This window comes from Cucurbitaria berberidis, assembly GCF_010015615.1.
Source record: "Cucurbitaria berberidis CBS 394.84 unplaced genomic scaffold K460scaffold_3, whole genome shotgun sequence".
NCBI lineage: Eukaryota > Fungi > Ascomycota > Dothideomycetes > Pleosporales > Cucurbitariaceae > Cucurbitaria > Cucurbitaria berberidis.
This window is the reverse complement of record NW_024468937.1, coordinates 262,864-277,838: the sequence shown is the minus strand read 5'-3', so window position 1 is coordinate 277,838 and position 14,975 is coordinate 262,864. Positions and strand designations below refer to the sequence as shown.

Sequence of the window (14,975 nt, the reverse complement as noted above, 5' to 3'; positions counted from 1 at the left end):
ATGCAAGATCCCAGAGTTCGCTGACAATACTATTTCAAACGCTCGACCATCTATTGAGTCTTATTCTCTGCAACTGTGTGGTGGAAGTGAGCGCTGTTTCCAGGGTTGTTCGTAGCCAATGACAAGGTCGATCCTGCCGACTAGTCAGATCGGGAATTAGCGCCAACAGGCTGAGAGGATCTCAGCATAGCTTCATCCATTTGCGCCCGGCCAACACGACTTGCCACACCTTCTACAATTCTCGAGACTTGCTCTTCGAGTGCCTCTCCTTTATCCTCTTCGGATCTTCACATCTGTTGTCGCCTAGGCACAGCATCGCCTCTACCCATCCGTGCCACGCGGAGCATTTCTTGTGCAGGGTTGGTTGCCCTATTGCGAAGGACTACCACTTCGGATCCAGCGAGCATATCGCTCCTGCGGTCCATTCGACTCTTGTATCTTGACTACAGGGCGAGCGATGATTATATAAACCGGTGACTTTGGTTTTGCGTCACGTTGTCGAGCAAGTCATTGTACTACCCTACAGACACTGGTCACTGTAAGTCAGCAAGCTTCACAATCATCATCCATGGTCCGAGGTTCACCCTACAAGCCCTTTCTACTACAAATATCAATCAGCATGAGAAGCGAGGTACCCGTTCAAGCAATTCTTGCTCCTGATACACTTGCGTCCACCAGCTGACACCCCCGTGCTTATAGCTTCCGCTACCTGCGAATCACTTCTCGGAATACAACACTACAAGTAGCCCGCATACAAGGCAACACTCACGTGTAAGCATCATTGCCCTGCCTGCGTCTACCAGCCGCCATGTCTTGTGCTGCATTCTCAAAAGGCCAACCCTGAGCTAACGCCTGATCCTTTTCACAGTATAGATTCTACCCATCAATAACAATGCCACCCAAGCGCAAGAATAAAGCGGCCAAGACGGTATCTATCCTGCCTCTCAAGACACCACGTACGTCTACCTCTCCTTGGACCTCAGCTCACACGCTGTCTTTTGCCTCCAGATTATGCTAATATGTTGTTTGCTTGGCACAGCCGGGAACAGAGTTAGCGCCGTCTCTAATAAGCGAAGGGCTTCGCATAGTCTTCAAGGATCGAAGATGTCGCGCTTGACACCTTCAGTACCATTCCAAATGACAACACGCCGCGGTGCAAAGACGACGTCTAACCTTACGAGCCCCGCTGGTCCATCTAGCGCAAGCTCGGGCAGTCGTCGCAGCTCTTTGGATGACATTGCGCAGTACGAGAATGCGCCTTCCGACCTTGAGGATGAGCGGCCAGCCAAGCGCAGCCGAACATCGACCGATTCTGGTTCGCCGCAAATATCTAACGGCTCGTTCGACAACAACACTCCCATGAATGGAACGCAAACCCCAGAGCTGCAGAGACCCGCACCTGGTGCTACTTTGACGGCGCCAAAGACTGCCGGAAGGAAGAGGCGCGCATCAGACGACTCCACGCAGTCGAGCAAAACATCCGGGCCTCGCCAAAACGGTCTTTTAACCCGTACCCAAAGCGACATCTCCGAACAACAACCGCGCAAGAAAAGGCGCAAAACAACAGAAATCCCCCCGGACACCGCCGACCAGCCTCCAGAATTGACTGATGCTAGCACCGCCCCCAATTCCCCTGAACAGATTCCAGATGTCGATGGCAGTCAAAGCCTTCAAAACGTGCTGCCAACCAATGGCGACGCCCCTGCAAAGTCCGGCAGGCGACTGCCCGGCCGTCGACGCCAACCACATCCGGACATCAACATTGAGACGGATCTGCGCCGACAACTCAATCTCAAGATGAGCTATCGCAGTCTTGCAAAAGTTCAAAAAACTTTACTGGAAGAATTGTCAAATCGCACTACCAACAACTTGGAGGCAAGTTCAAACTACCATGCACAATGTCCAGAGTACAAACCACTCATGGCCGCATTGGACCAGCGTCGCGACAGTCGCCTTGATGAGGTCAACGCGATGCGCACCTATAGACTTGAACAATTGGATCGAGTGCGCGTTGCTGAAGAACGTATTCAAAGGGAGCAGTATATTGTATGTCCTATCCCCCATTGTCACTCATATCCCGGGCTTACCAGAAGTAGAATCGATTCCAAGAATTGCAAGATGATTTCTTGCTGCAATGTTACTTCCGTATGAAGCAGATTGAGCGAGAGAGAAAAGCACGCGAAGCAGATGCTACAGATGATGAGGTAGGACCCATTAATTATCATTGAACGTTCCACACTAACCATCTTTAGGACAATGTCATTCCTCCTACTTATGGCGATGAGTTAAATCATGATGTGGATGATCGCGTTGGCTCGAAATTCGCTTCTCGTAGTAGAGCTTACGTTGAGGCCGTCAAGGAACTCGAGAACGATTCCAGAAGAAGACGATTCGATCAAGCAAGGGCTGCTTTCGTTGAGAAAGACGATGATGCAGACGACTCGATCGAAGAAGCCTCGGGTGGCTTTGCCAATTTCACTGGACCAAACCGTGCGGAAGCTATTGCACATCACAACATCGGTAGCCTTGTTGATGCTGCGCTCGAGGTCGAGAGGACGCCGTCGCCGCCTCGACCAGAACCACCAACAATCCAGATCATTCCGAATGAGCATGCCTCCTTCCTCATGGCCCTTGCAGACATGTCTGCACTACAACCCCGTACAAATCGCATGCTGGGACAGCAAGACCACAACTACCAGAGCCAACATCTGCCTGGACGAGACATTACACCTGTCATCAAGCAAGAGCTTGGTAGACAAATGTCGCCGGTATTGCCTCCGCCAGAAAGCTCATCGATTATGCCATTTCAAGTTGCTCGTAGCAGCCCCATCACGGCGTCTCAACCAGCTGTCGGCGGTACCCAGGAAATACCTCTCACAGAATCTAACGGGATCAACTCTACAAAAGAGGCCGAAGCTCCGAAGAACGTGGCTCCAGTGCGGGTGTCCACGCACAGAATTATGGATATTCTGAATGACGATCAAGAGGTACCTGTTTCAAGATTGAGAGAGTCTCAACCCGCGGCGCAGGAGCCTTCTACTCCATCGAGGCGAGAAGCTGTCAATCAGCACAACACGCCGTCCCAAAGCGGCGCCCATCGGCTGGATGCTATGGTTGACAGACAAGAGCCACCTGTTGACCAAGCACTAATGGACGCCCTCGGCGAACCATCGCAAGCACCTAGTAATCCTCCGCCATCACCACCACCACCACCAAACACTCGATCTTGGCCAAGGTCGAGTATTGGTCCCTCAACTGAATCTGAGGATGCGCTGCGTCGGCGAGATCCTCTACGGAAACTTAGGGAACTGTTGGATAGAAAAGCACGTGAGCATGGTAGAGAACCTCCAGACCGCTCTCAACCCGACTATTACCAGCGCCCAGAGTATGGCCGTTATTTGAGCTCTATACCTGGTACTCAGCAACGAAAGGATACAACCGGATACGATCCAAACAGACCATCTGCCGGGTTGTATAGTGCATCTCCTAGCACTACCCCAGCGTATCCGGAGGCCGCTCGTCGTGGATCCCTGGATCAAGGGGCTCCGCGATGGGAACATGATAGGCGCATGAGCGGGTCGCAAGCACCTCAGCAACCAACAGCCTCTCCATATCAAGAGAATGCCCCCCAACCCTACCAAGGGGAGCACAACAATCCAGCCCCGACTCCACCTACGCATCAAAGCCCGTACGCACAATCGGGGTCACTGCCACTCCCACCCAAGCCGCCTGGACCCCCTCCTTCTGGACCCATCAATTTTCGCTTTGCGCATTACGATCCTGCCCCACCTAGGCAATCGTATCCACCGCCATCATCGAGCTACCCAGCAGGCTCCCATGCACCTCTCGGCCCTCCGCCACCGCAGTACAGTACCCCCTACGGTGGTGGTGGTACACCAGCTTATCAGGGTGGCTACATTCCACCTCCAGGCTCTTTCCAAGCACCACCTCCTCCACAATCAAGTATGCCACCTTACCCACCTTTAAAGATACACCAGTACGGTGGCCAACCTATTCTTCCAGCAAATATGGCGCCGCCGCCCCCGCAGTCTGGACCACCAATGACGTACGCTGGCCAACCTGCGCAACCCCCAGCTTTCTCCCCATCACACGCTCAGCCACCTCCAGGGCCGCACTACGAGCAGCGAGAAGGTCCTGAACGGCCACCCGAACCTCAGACTCGACCGCGAAGACAGTATAGAAGCTACCATGCACCTGGTACTCAGTTTAGGAGTTATCAAGGTCCTGGGCGGAGAGGGGGTTAACCCTTGTCCTGTTGTTGCGAGACCGTTTGGCGACTCGCACAACTGCCATCTTTTCGAGTTGGTGTTATGCTGGAGCTAATACGTCCAGCTTTCTTTCTTTACTTACTGTACTGTACTCTATATGCGGTCCCTCTTGCCCATCGTTTCCGTAGTCCCTTTCTGCTTGTTTTGTGTTTTGTACATCATTGGAGTGACGGACGGGTGCATCGCATCGGATGCGTAACAAAGGGACCGCCGGTGGTTAGGTGGTGTTCCTTGTACATTTTGAGCATTGGCGTTTGCATAGCGTGGATGATGCCTCACGGGGTTACTTGCTTACTGTACAGCCTTTGGGCTATTTGATCACTTATTGCTATTTTCCCCTTTGGTAGTTTATGTTCTTGCTTTCGATACCACGTACGGGTCGGATGACTGGGTCTCCTATAGCTCAGCTTTGCATTTGTATAATACAATACGTTTTTCAACCTAATCAATCAATTTCTATACATGCTTGCAGTACACCTGCTTGGATACCAAGGTGAAGTTTAAAATCTAATGATAAGAATTGTCATTTGACTCATTCGGAATATGTTCGCCTGCTCGAGCACTTCGCGCAGGGCCCCTTAATCAACCAAATCAAGCCTTCCTCATCGCCTTGCTCGACGTAGGCGTCCATTCGCTTCCTAATCGAGTCCCGCCAAACCCTCTCTTGCCCACTCGCTTGGGGGTTCCACCTCCCATTCTCTCAAACAACCGTTGTGCCGCTGGCGTCAAGTCACCATTGACCTTCCTGCCTGGCGTCTGTCCACCCTGGAGCCGGCCAGCCGGCGTGGGCGCTGATAAGAAACGCGGCGTCTCTGACGTAAATATACCCAGGCCCGAACCAAGGGGCTTGCCAACAGCATTGGAGTGAGGATGGGAGCGTTTGGCACCAATCTGCTCGACCATCTTGTGATGCATCTTCTCTCTAGCAGAGGACTCGTTGATGGTAAATGGCGTCACCTTACTCGCACTATCCACGCCGAATCGTTGTAGAAGATCGGTGGGTGCGTCGTCGTCGTCTTCTGGCTCTGGAGGGTTGGCATCGACAAACGCGTAGCCTTTTACTCGAGGTGTCTCACTGCCTGTGTATCCGCCTTCACTGGGGTTTAACCTTGGACGACCTGCGACGGCATCGCGGACTGCTGAGAGTGTCGGGCTAGGCGGGCGCACTAGTTCCGAGTCTGCGGCTGGGAGACGCGTGTTGTTGTATAGTACCTGTTTCGGGGGCGCGAGCGAGGCTTTCTCAGCTTCTTGAGCGCGTGTAGGTGCCCACTGCTCCACGGAGTCTGGACCAAACATGAGTCTGTTGAAAGCAGTGTGCTTATTCGAATTGGGCGCTGCGGGTCGATCGTCGAGGTTCTGGCTTGGTCGTGTATTCAGCACTAACTGCTGCGATTCTGAACGTGCAGCCCTTGCTTCGATAACCTTTTGCTGTGCTATGCGCTGTTTGCTTGCATACATATTTCCCTCTCGTAGCCATGTGTTCTTTTCAAATCTTGCCTTGTTCTGCTTGTCGACAATCTGGCTGAAGCTCTCTTGATCTTCGCTAGTGTACTTTGCCTGGAAGGCGCCGAGGCTCAAGTCCAGATCTATGTTGTCCAACTTTCCCAGGCCCTCTTCCTCTTCCCCAGCTTCAGTCTCAGCTACTGTTACCGGTGTATCTGCTCCCCACACACTTGGCGTTTTCTCCCCATTTCCCCCTGCTCTGTCAAACCTCGTTCGATCTGCAACCTTCCTACGCCCGTGCGGTACAGGCGTCATGACGACCGTGAGTTTCTTCCCAGCATCCCGTATCCATGACCTATCCTTGCTTTCTACAGCGTTGAGGTATTCGCGCTGTGCGTCTGCTTCGGCAAGACCGGGGAAGAAGTCGCGGCGTATGATGTGCGACACGGCCGAAGTGTACGTATCTTCGTCGAGTACTACAGATGGGCGTTTTATTCGCTTTGGCGCGGGAGGCGGAGGCATAAGCGCACTCGAGGCGCTGCGCTTGGTGAGCGCCGTAGAGTTGATAGTACTCATAGCGGGCTGGTGAGGTGTGGGGTTGAGGCGTTGTCGAATGATGTGTAGGATTTCCGTAGTACGAAAGAGGGCAGCTTCAAGAAAAGCGTTAGGTTAAGAAACCCTTCGAGGGTGATATAGTCGCGTCGACATTAGATTTGCGTTCGAGACGGCCTGTGGTTGACTGCTGGCGCAAGGTGACTTTCCTGGACGGTGTTGCCTAGTTCCGGCAGATCCATAGATCGTGCTCACCGCCTTTAGCCCAATCGATATGAGAAATGCTGCACACGTCAAGAGCCGCTACAAGTCACACGGGCAGCTTGACACAATGGATGGACGTACGATCGGGAGAATAACTTAGCTTACACGAGGCGAGTTCAACAAGACAAATTCAGCAGAGTGGCGATCATCATGGTATCATTCATTTATTACAGTAGAAGAGTAAAGGGCTAAGACAAGTCTCTATTTTCTTGCTCTTGTTTTCCAGACGCCGTGCGCCGAATGCTCCTAGTCCACTACTAATTAAATATAGTGGAGAGAGGCCATGGCCGACGTGCTAAAGATATGGTTTAGTAGAAAGATTCGACCATGGCGTCCTTGTGCGTGGTGTTGATGTTGCTGGGACCATTGCCCTCGCCTAGCCTAAAGACAGACTCGACGACCGAAAGTTCTGTGGCTGTTGTATCAAGACCTGCGTTTGTGTTAGCTAACTAGTCTTTATATGTAGGTGTACGTTTTGACCTACCAGTGACAGCCATCCAGTCATTGACAACCATGCCCGCACCCACAACTGCACTTCCGCGATTCACACTACCAGCCACGAGCGGTACCTGTAGCAAACTCGACAACTCATCCTGATCTTGAATAGACGTCTTTGGATGCACGATTCCGCCCTGATTGCTCAGCGCCATATACGAGCCCGTAAGCACGTTGTCGGCGATGGTTTGCCTGAACACCTCAACACCGAGCACATCTGCTATTATCTCCTCCGTTTCTCGCTCAATGTCCGGATGTACGAGGGCGACATGGTCGTTGCAACATATTACGTTGCCGAGGGCTGAGAGTCGCTCTTCTATCCGCTGAATCTTGACGCTGTCTGGTATCGAATTTCGTAGGTGCTGAAGTTCTTGGTCTGTAGTGGTGGTCGGAACGAGGAGCCCTCTCTTGTTGCTATGTTTTCTCGATTAGCTTCAAATCGCTATTGCGCTTTGCGCGAAGAGGCCTCAGGGCGGTGAAAACCTACCCAGCAGTAAGTCTGCCGACTATCCTAGTGCCTGCGATGGTAGCATGGCAGATTGGTATGACGTCCTGGAGTTCAGCTTCGAAGACACTGTTACGCGGCCGTCAGTACTGCCTCAAATCTACATCTCGCGCGCGCATTTGCAAAAGCCGCCATGAAGCGGTCGGGGAGAGTGGCGCCTGCGCCAAGAGGGGTTCGCACCTGTAGAAGTTCTCTGAAGCTCCGACTGCGACAATTGCATACGCATTCGTAAGGGTGGAAAAGACACCAACTCTGCGGCACTAGTTAGTAACTGTTCACCTATGGCACTCCTTCGGCATGTGCGGTCCACCTACTCGTTCGAGTTCTCGAATTGAGCGCGTACAGCCATAGTGGTAGATTTCTCGGCTTTTGTAGTGATTCGAAGGTTGGTTGTTTAGAAGTGGGCGAAAAAGTAAGTCAGGTATGAGACAGTAGTCGCGTGCGGTAGAGGCTAGTCGTAGTAGTCGCTGTTGCAGAAAACTGTGAGCAGCGGGGACTATTTTGTACAAAGCGACATCATCACCCCTCCAACCCCAATTCGACCTAGCCTCTTGGCAGTGAGTTCGACTCATCCTGAGTGAAGAGGTGTACGAGATGCGTTGGTGTTGCTTCGCCACGGCTGTGGTACGCCAGTTTCTTCACTTCTATGACTGTTCGTAAGACGAGTCACAAAGCTGAGGCTGTGAATCTACTCACTTGCTATCAGGAAACGACTAGTCGTTGCGCCAGGGTGGACTTATCCCCCCTTCACAAGCCATGCTCTTATTCCCCGCCTTCGCGCAAGGCCTATGTTGGCTTAGCAAATCAGACGATCAAGCTTTTGATTTACGTGAAGGATGAGAAATGGAAAAACAGGGACAGAAAATATGAAGATGAAGATGACGATGAAATTACTTCGTCTAGAAAGAATAGCTAACCTCCAGAGACATGTTGATAAAGTAAAATATGATGATAATTAAAACCAGAACTTGTATTACACAAGATCATGAGCGTCAACACTCGCTTATGCGTATCTAATTCTAGGACAGCCGCGTAAACTGTTTCTTTTGCAGGCCACCACCACCCATATAAACGCCATTGCCATGCACAACAACTTCCTCCAGCGGCGAAGTTCAGCCTTACTTCGCCATAACATCGATATACCGTGAACTCTTCTTTCTCTTTGCACCCGCCGGCCCCTTCCTCGCCTGAGGCGCACCCAGCAAATCATCAATACTACTCGCAGTGCTCATACCCGTCCCCGGTCTACTTGGCGGCCCAGACGCAGCACCAAATGAAGGTCGCGCTAGCGTGGGTGCCTTGGGGCCCTCATTGTCGGACGGAATTTCTGTTGGAATGCCAGGTGTTGAGGCTCGTGATCCCGGGATAGCCATAGGCGGTGGCATCGACGAACTTCTTTGAGGCCCAGGATTACTCGTCGGTGGTCTCACCAGTCCTCCCTGAGGGGGCCCCATGGGCGGCGCCACACCTCCACTCGTGCTCCTCCCAGCAGGTGGCCCGCCTCGTGGTGGTGGCGGCGTAGCAGCAGATTTCCCGGTATCTGTACTTCCTCCCTTCTTATTGACCCACTTCTTTAGCTCAGGATCATACACAAAGCTGTTTTCCTCTCCTAGCTTCGCCCGGATAGGCCCCGGAGCAGCATTTTGGTCTTTCTTGAACCAGCCGCCGAACCAACCAGCTTTCTTTGTGTCTTTGTCACGCTCTGCATCTGCTTCGGCGGCCTTACGGAAAGCTTCGTCGGCCTTTTTGTCTGATTCTGATTTGCCACCGCCGCTGATTTTGAGGGCCGCAGCGCGGGTAGCGAGGTCATCATCATCGTCATCATCCATGAATGACTTCTTTCGAGGTTGATCTTCTTGTTTGTCCTCCTCATCGGGATTGTACGGCTGGTATGATGGAGTGTCAAAAGTGCTTGATGGTGCTTCATATCCTCCGTATGACTGCTCATTATTTGCAAGCGGTGGCGGCTCGTCGAAGCTCGCTTGAGGAGGCTGATAACCGCCGAACGTTGGAGCAGAACTTGACTCTTCCACAGGTGGGGTTGGTAAGTAAGGGCTGCGATGAGAAGGCTGAGAGGCGGTTTGCTCTGCTCGAAGTGGAGAATATGACTGCGATTTGATCTGTCTCGGCGGGCTCAACTGAGTTTGTGACGGGCTAAATTGAGCTTGTGACGGGCTATATAGCCCTGTGGTTGGGGTCATAGGCATGTAGCTCTCAGACACGGCCCGCATGGCCGAGCCATCGGCAGAGTCTAGAGAAGGCCGACCTTGAGGCTCGTAGCGTGGCCGTTGCTGCTCCGATGATGTCCTCGGTGAGTATACGTTCGACGGGGCATATCTTGAGTTTGCAGAAGCAGGCGGTTGAACCGGTGCGCCATAAGCAGGGTACGTGCCAAAAAGATCCGTGCTTGACTGTGAGGGCGTAAGGGACGGACTGTTGCCAGCGATATTAGCGAAAGGTCCAACCTCCCCGTTTGCAGACGGTTTTGAAGCTGCATCGTCATCGTCTCCTGCGATGAAGCTATTGAACTTCGACAGCAGCGAGCTGCTGACTTTGTCCATGCTGGGCTTCGAGATCCATGATGAACCATCCTTGGGGGACTGCGAGAGGCGACTGGTTAGATCGTCTAAGCTAGCAAGGAAGCTTGCGTTGTAGTAAGGCGAGGGTCTGGTGGTGCTTTTCATAACCGCTGCGATGGCATGGCAATATGCCTGTGCCTCTGTCCGGTGTCCGTATTCAGCCAGCTGATACGCATGCGTAAGCTTATAATTTTGAAGGTGAGGAATGACATGTGAGGTGCCTGGCGTAGAGAGCGACAATGCAAACTCGTAAATCTCAGTCAGCAAGATCGGTTCAAGGTCGATGCCAAGCTCCAACGGGTTTTTGCGATGGTCGGCACTAATAAGAACAAGGTCGGCTTGAGAGTCGTCGACTCCGCTTACGAGTAGCACGGAGCGAGCAAATATGAAGCAGGTGTGCGCAGCTTCAACTCGGCCGTACTGCGATAGGAGCCTTCCGAGCGATAGCAATGCCGACACGTCGCCTTCACTACGATTGCTCAAGATCAAGGCAACTGTCTCGCGCCACTTGTCTAAGCCTTGCAGAGCGTCTTGGGTTGCTCCAACACCATCGGCGCTTACCATCTGGAAGCCAGCGCGAGCTGATACTGGAACGAGCTCATCAATACAATCCTCATGGTTACCTGCAAAGACTTCGTACAGCACTGCCAACGCTTGATTATTGCGTCCAACCTTCTTGACTTCCTTGCGCACAAACTCCTGTACGACTTGCTTCCAGATATCCTTGCTTAAGGTGGAAGATAGAAGCATAGCGTGGCCCCAAAGTCGCTGGTCGACAGCATGCCAAACTGCTTTCTCTCGATCGCCTTTCGTGAGCATGCTCTGTAGGTCCTCGACAGCTCGCGGATCGACAGGTTCAGCGTGGAAATTCGACGTATTAGACCTTGACCGTCCAACAATGTCTGCTGCAGTGGAGAACGAGTTGTCTGCATCTGATGCGTTTGTGCCATCGGGTGCCAGTAGCTTCCGAACCGCAACCCCGGCAGCATCCTCTTCAAGTTTGCCGTCGTGCTCTACTAAGATCTGCAAAAGCTTCCAGAGAAGTGTCCTATCTTCAAGACGCTTAAGGTCATCCTGAGCCATCAAATGCTCCAACCCAGGTTCCTTTGCTTGGATTTCCAGAGCGTCAATCTTGCGGCCTAGCCATGCGGTCACGTCCTTCTTTTTGCTTTTAGTCTTGAGTGGACCCGGGAACGTGACAATGTCTTCTGGCAGAGGGAAAGCTTGTTTGACGTTTTGGATACGGATCTCGCCAGGGCTGCACTTCATCATTGGCGCTGAAGCACCACCACCATATCGAGGGATCTGCTTCGGAAAACTAGTCACCATAGTGCCACCTATGCCCCATGTGAAGATTGGATAACCTTGCCATCGCTGAAGTGGATCTGCTGCACGCTCATCTTCTGGGACAATAGCTTGGTAGTTGAGTGACGCTTGTCGCCGGTGAGGAATCCTATTCGCTGGGCTAGAGGCACTGGCTTGTACACCGTAATAAGCTGATGGAGGCGACATGATACCGTAGGCAGATCCAAGCTGCTCATTGGTTGAGAGGCTTCGCACAGGCTGTTTCATGATCGCTGATGGAGATTGTGACTGAGATCGCGGAGGCGGTACCGCATTTGACGGGTGATACTGCGGGGTGTAAGATCCCATCTTTCTTGGTGAGCCAACCATCGATGATGGAGAACTTCGTAGAGGCGGAGTTTCGGATCTCCCAGCCGTAGGCGGCCTTGAGCTCAAATTTGTCCCCTGTTCCTCGGTTTCGCTGACACCCTCTAATGGACTTCTGAACGGGGGACGAAGCACGCCATCGACCGACTGGGAGATATAGTGACCCGGAGGCGGTTCTTGCTGAAGTGGAACGCTGTGAAACGCTAGGGGACTTGAAGTACGAGGTGCAAATGGTTGAGAGGGTGTCCGGTTCAGCGTAGCAGGCGGTTCAGACGCATAGCGAGTATGTGTCTGTCCTGGAGAACCCGATGGAGGTGCTGGCGAATATCTCGCATTCGCTGTTGGAGCGCTTGGTGGCGCAGGAGAATATCGTGCATCAGCAGATGGGGCGGAAGGCGGTGGCGCAGGAGAGTATCTGTTTGAAGGAGGTAACGGTGCAGGCTGAGGCACAGGGAGACTATTTGTTCGTGTGGGTACAGATGGCTGATTGGGAAACATAGGCAGTTGCTCTGGCTGTCTAAGCGGGGGCGGACCGGTGGTAGAATCGGGAAGAATCTCGTTCCTGAGAGACGACCAGGATGCTGTGCGCTCTTTAAGGGGAAATTGTGGAGGAGCATGCAAGCCTGATAGGTGAGTGGGTGCGTTCGGCTGGGGAGAGTAGCGGCCGGAAGGCCTCGGCTTCGAGGTCACTGGTAATTCAGCAAAGAAGTCGCTCGAACTTGTCTTCGTTAGCGGTGCGGGTTTCGATGGGACATTTGGTGTTAGTCCTGTCATCTGCGCCTGCATGGAATGTCCCGAAGACGGCGGGGACAAACTCGTTGTTGACATGCTCGACATTGGGATGGGGCGTGGAGGCCCAGCATTCGAGGAGATGCTGCTACTCCGTGGCGGAGGCAGGGTTGGTTGTACAGCTGGGATTGACGCTCGAGGGGCTGTGCGCTTTCGTGTTGTTACAATATCGTCGGGAAGATCGTAGGGTGAATGATATCCGCCTTTAGACTTGTCCGCAAAGCTCTGTGCCGAGCTTGGCATGGCAGGTCGACTCGACTGTTGTTGTTGATACGACAAGTTTTGACCAAAGCCGTTATAGATCGGGGTAGCTGCCGGCCGCTGTAGAGTATCCTGAGGCAGATTGGCCAACTGCGGGTTTTGAGGGGTATATTGATTCGTAGCCGGTGTAAATGCAGGCGCGCCTTGCGCAGTCTGAGGTGCATAAAGACCCGCAGATGTTGATCCTGAAGTGGGCTGTATCTGCTGCACAGGAGGGGCAGACTCCTCCTCCAGAAAGCCGTCATCGTCGCTCAATTCGAAGACTGGGGCATCTTCTGCATCGGGCAAGAATTCATCGTCCAGATCAAGGTCAAGATCCCATTCGTTCTTCGTGATAGACGGAGTTTCTGAAACCACCGCATGCGCCCCCGGACTCTCACCTGTAGGCTGTGCAGATTCGGGTGTCTGGCTTGCGATGCCTCCGAAGAAGTCTTCTTGTTGCTCTCCATTGCCCCAGTCGATATCGTCCCCGACATGTCCGCCAACATTGGTGTTTCCAATGACATTGTCTCCAACAGTTGTTCCGCCAGCGTCAGCATTAGGTGTCTCCAGTGGCGTTTCTTGTGACTGGCCACCGAGAACAAAGTTCTCATCCGAAGGTCCCCAATCATGGGTCGCGGCCTCGGTATCAGCTACCAAGGGCACCTTGACGCTCTCGCCCATAGCCTCTTCCAGAGCTGTTGTCTCCCCTTGATGTTCATAGTTCTCCGCGGGCCGCTCCTCAGATGCTGCCTCCGCCTCTTCCTCGTCTTCCGAACTTTCCTCGTCGCTCGCCTCGTCAGATTCGTCTTCACTCGACTCGGGTTTCGCTTGTGGTTCTGTCTGATCCTTGATATTGAGCGCCTGGGTAGCGCTTGCCAAAGCGTCTTCATTGGTACCGCCAACTCCGCGTGTACCTGTTTGGGCTGGTACAGGTCCTTGTGCGCTTTGCGGATCTTTGGCAGTATCGATGCGAGCAAGTGAATTGCTGCCAGCTTTGTGTCCTTCGAAATATGTGCCCCCTTTTGTAGGTGTGGGTGCCGCGGGTACTGCAGATGATGGCTGGGACTCTTCTTCTTCGCTCTCTTCCTCGTCTTCGTCCTCGTCATCCTCATCTTCGTCCTCTTCGTCCTCGTCCTCATCGTCCTCATCGTCTTCCTCGTCTTCCTCATCGTCATCTTCGTCATCTTCGTCCTCCGATGATTCAGGTGCCTTTGCGGGGGGCTGTGCGCGGGCTGGTGGGCCCCCCTCCTTTTCGTGGCGCAATGCGGGATTCCATGAGGCGGCTGCCGTAGTCGCAGGAGCACCGCCATACGCGTATGAGAAGTTGGGTCCGTCTTCGTTATCCATTATGGCAATTAAAAGGTCATAAAAAGGGTATCTATAAGTACTAGGCGCGCGATCAGCACTGAATTGGGCATGCAGCGATTATAATGAGCCTCGGTGATCCGACATGCTCACCCACCGTGCATGTCAGACAGGTGCTGAAGACAAGAGCGTTGGCTGGCAAATTGCAGACGGGGTGCCCGCAAAGGAGAGCCGTGATGGAGCTTCAGAAGTGAATGGTGGATAGGAGTAGCCGTCATCCCTTTCCAATAGCTCCCTCGAGAGACGTACCTCTACAGAGAAGCAGAATGGCCTGCGCTGGACGTCGCACAAGTCAAGGCTCTTTCGCGGGGGAAAGAGAGATTCAAAAATCAAGAAGGCAACGCGCTATCGGTGTGTGCATGGCGGTGCAATAAATGCGGAGTGGTTTGGAGTTATGGACAGCTGTTCTGGCCATGGGAGATTGAAACCGCCGACCGGCAACCCTGTCGGGTCAGCCACGACGCCACATCATCCTAACTCGAGTGACGCGCAGCCTTGATGAAGACGCCTGGCACTCTGATCTGTACTTGCAAAGCACAAAGAAACACTTCTCGCCATCTACATCGATAACTTCCTACCAAGTACCTGAGCCGTCACCGTCATCGACAAGCTCAGCACGCGCCCAGACAGGATACCTGGCCACCTAGAGCTCTCCCCTCCAGCACCCCCGAGTCGCCGCGGACTCCCGAAGGCAACCTCCATAGCCAGAATCACGTCTGATTTGGCCACCTATGAAGTAGTCATAGCCAGGAGTTGTCCGCAGCCCCTCCGCAGCCCCTC

General features: G+C 53.1%; 4 protein-coding genes across 4 annotated transcripts; 1 reads left to right on the top strand and 3 right to left on the bottom strand.

Moving 5' to 3' along the window:
* Positions 1 to 892: 892 nt before the first annotated feature.
* K460DRAFT_282349 (uncharacterized protein) lies at positions 893 to 4,265 on the top strand (the record flags this gene model as incomplete). Its single annotated transcript, XM_040928562.1, has 4 exons — positions 893 to 956; positions 1,040 to 2,046; positions 2,097 to 2,204; positions 2,253 to 4,265. The coding sequence occupies 4 exons, from the start codon at positions 893 to 895 to the stop codon at positions 4,263 to 4,265; spliced, it is 3,192 nt and encodes a 1,063-aa protein (XP_040787129.1).
* A 615-nt stretch (positions 4,266 to 4,880) lies between these two features.
* K460DRAFT_283550 (uncharacterized protein) lies at positions 4,881 to 6,308 on the bottom strand (the record flags this gene model as incomplete). The annotated part of the gene is made up of 1 exon (XM_040928667.1): positions 4,881 to 6,308. The coding sequence occupies one exon, from the start codon at positions 6,306 to 6,308 to the stop codon at positions 4,881 to 4,883; it is 1,428 nt and encodes a 475-aa protein (XP_040787128.1).
* Positions 6,309 to 6,679: 371 nt separating this feature from the next.
* Positions 6,680 to 8,059, bottom strand: K460DRAFT_335402 (eukaryotic translation initiation factor-like protein 6). The gene is made up of 5 exons (XM_040930946.1): positions 7,863 to 8,059; positions 7,729 to 7,800; positions 7,531 to 7,617; positions 7,033 to 7,457; positions 6,680 to 6,978 (listed from the first exon to the last, which is right to left on the bottom strand). Exons 1-5 carry the CDS (start codon positions 7,895 to 7,897, stop codon positions 6,857 to 6,859), a joined length of 741 nt encoding a protein of 246 aa, XP_040787127.1. The 5' UTR covers positions 7,898 to 8,059; the 3' UTR covers positions 6,680 to 6,856.
* A 386-nt stretch (positions 8,060 to 8,445) lies between these two features.
* K460DRAFT_365509 (uncharacterized protein) lies at positions 8,446 to 14,385 on the bottom strand. Its single transcript, XM_040933194.1, has one exon. It carries the CDS (start codon positions 14,175 to 14,177, stop codon positions 8,667 to 8,669), a length of 5,511 nt encoding a protein of 1,836 aa, XP_040787126.1. The 5' UTR covers positions 14,178 to 14,385; the 3' UTR covers positions 8,446 to 8,666.
* Between the last annotated feature and the right edge of the window lie 590 nt (positions 14,386 to 14,975).

Coding starts and splice junctions, on each gene's coding strand:
- K460DRAFT_365509 (XM_040933194.1), bottom strand. CDS start 14,177: ATGGATAACGAAGACGGACCCAACTTCTCATACGCGTATGGCGGTGCT.
- K460DRAFT_335402 (XM_040930946.1), bottom strand. CDS start 7,897: ATGGCTGTACGCGCTCAATTCGAGAACTCGAACGA. Junction 7,618..7,728: donor GCTTCAGAGAACTTCTACAG/GTGCGAACCCCT, acceptor GCCGCGTAACAG/TGTCTTCGAAGCTGAACTCC. Junction 6,979..7,032: donor TGACTGGATGGCTGTCACTG/GTAGGTCAAAAC, acceptor ACACAAACGCAG/GTCTTGATACAACAGCCACA.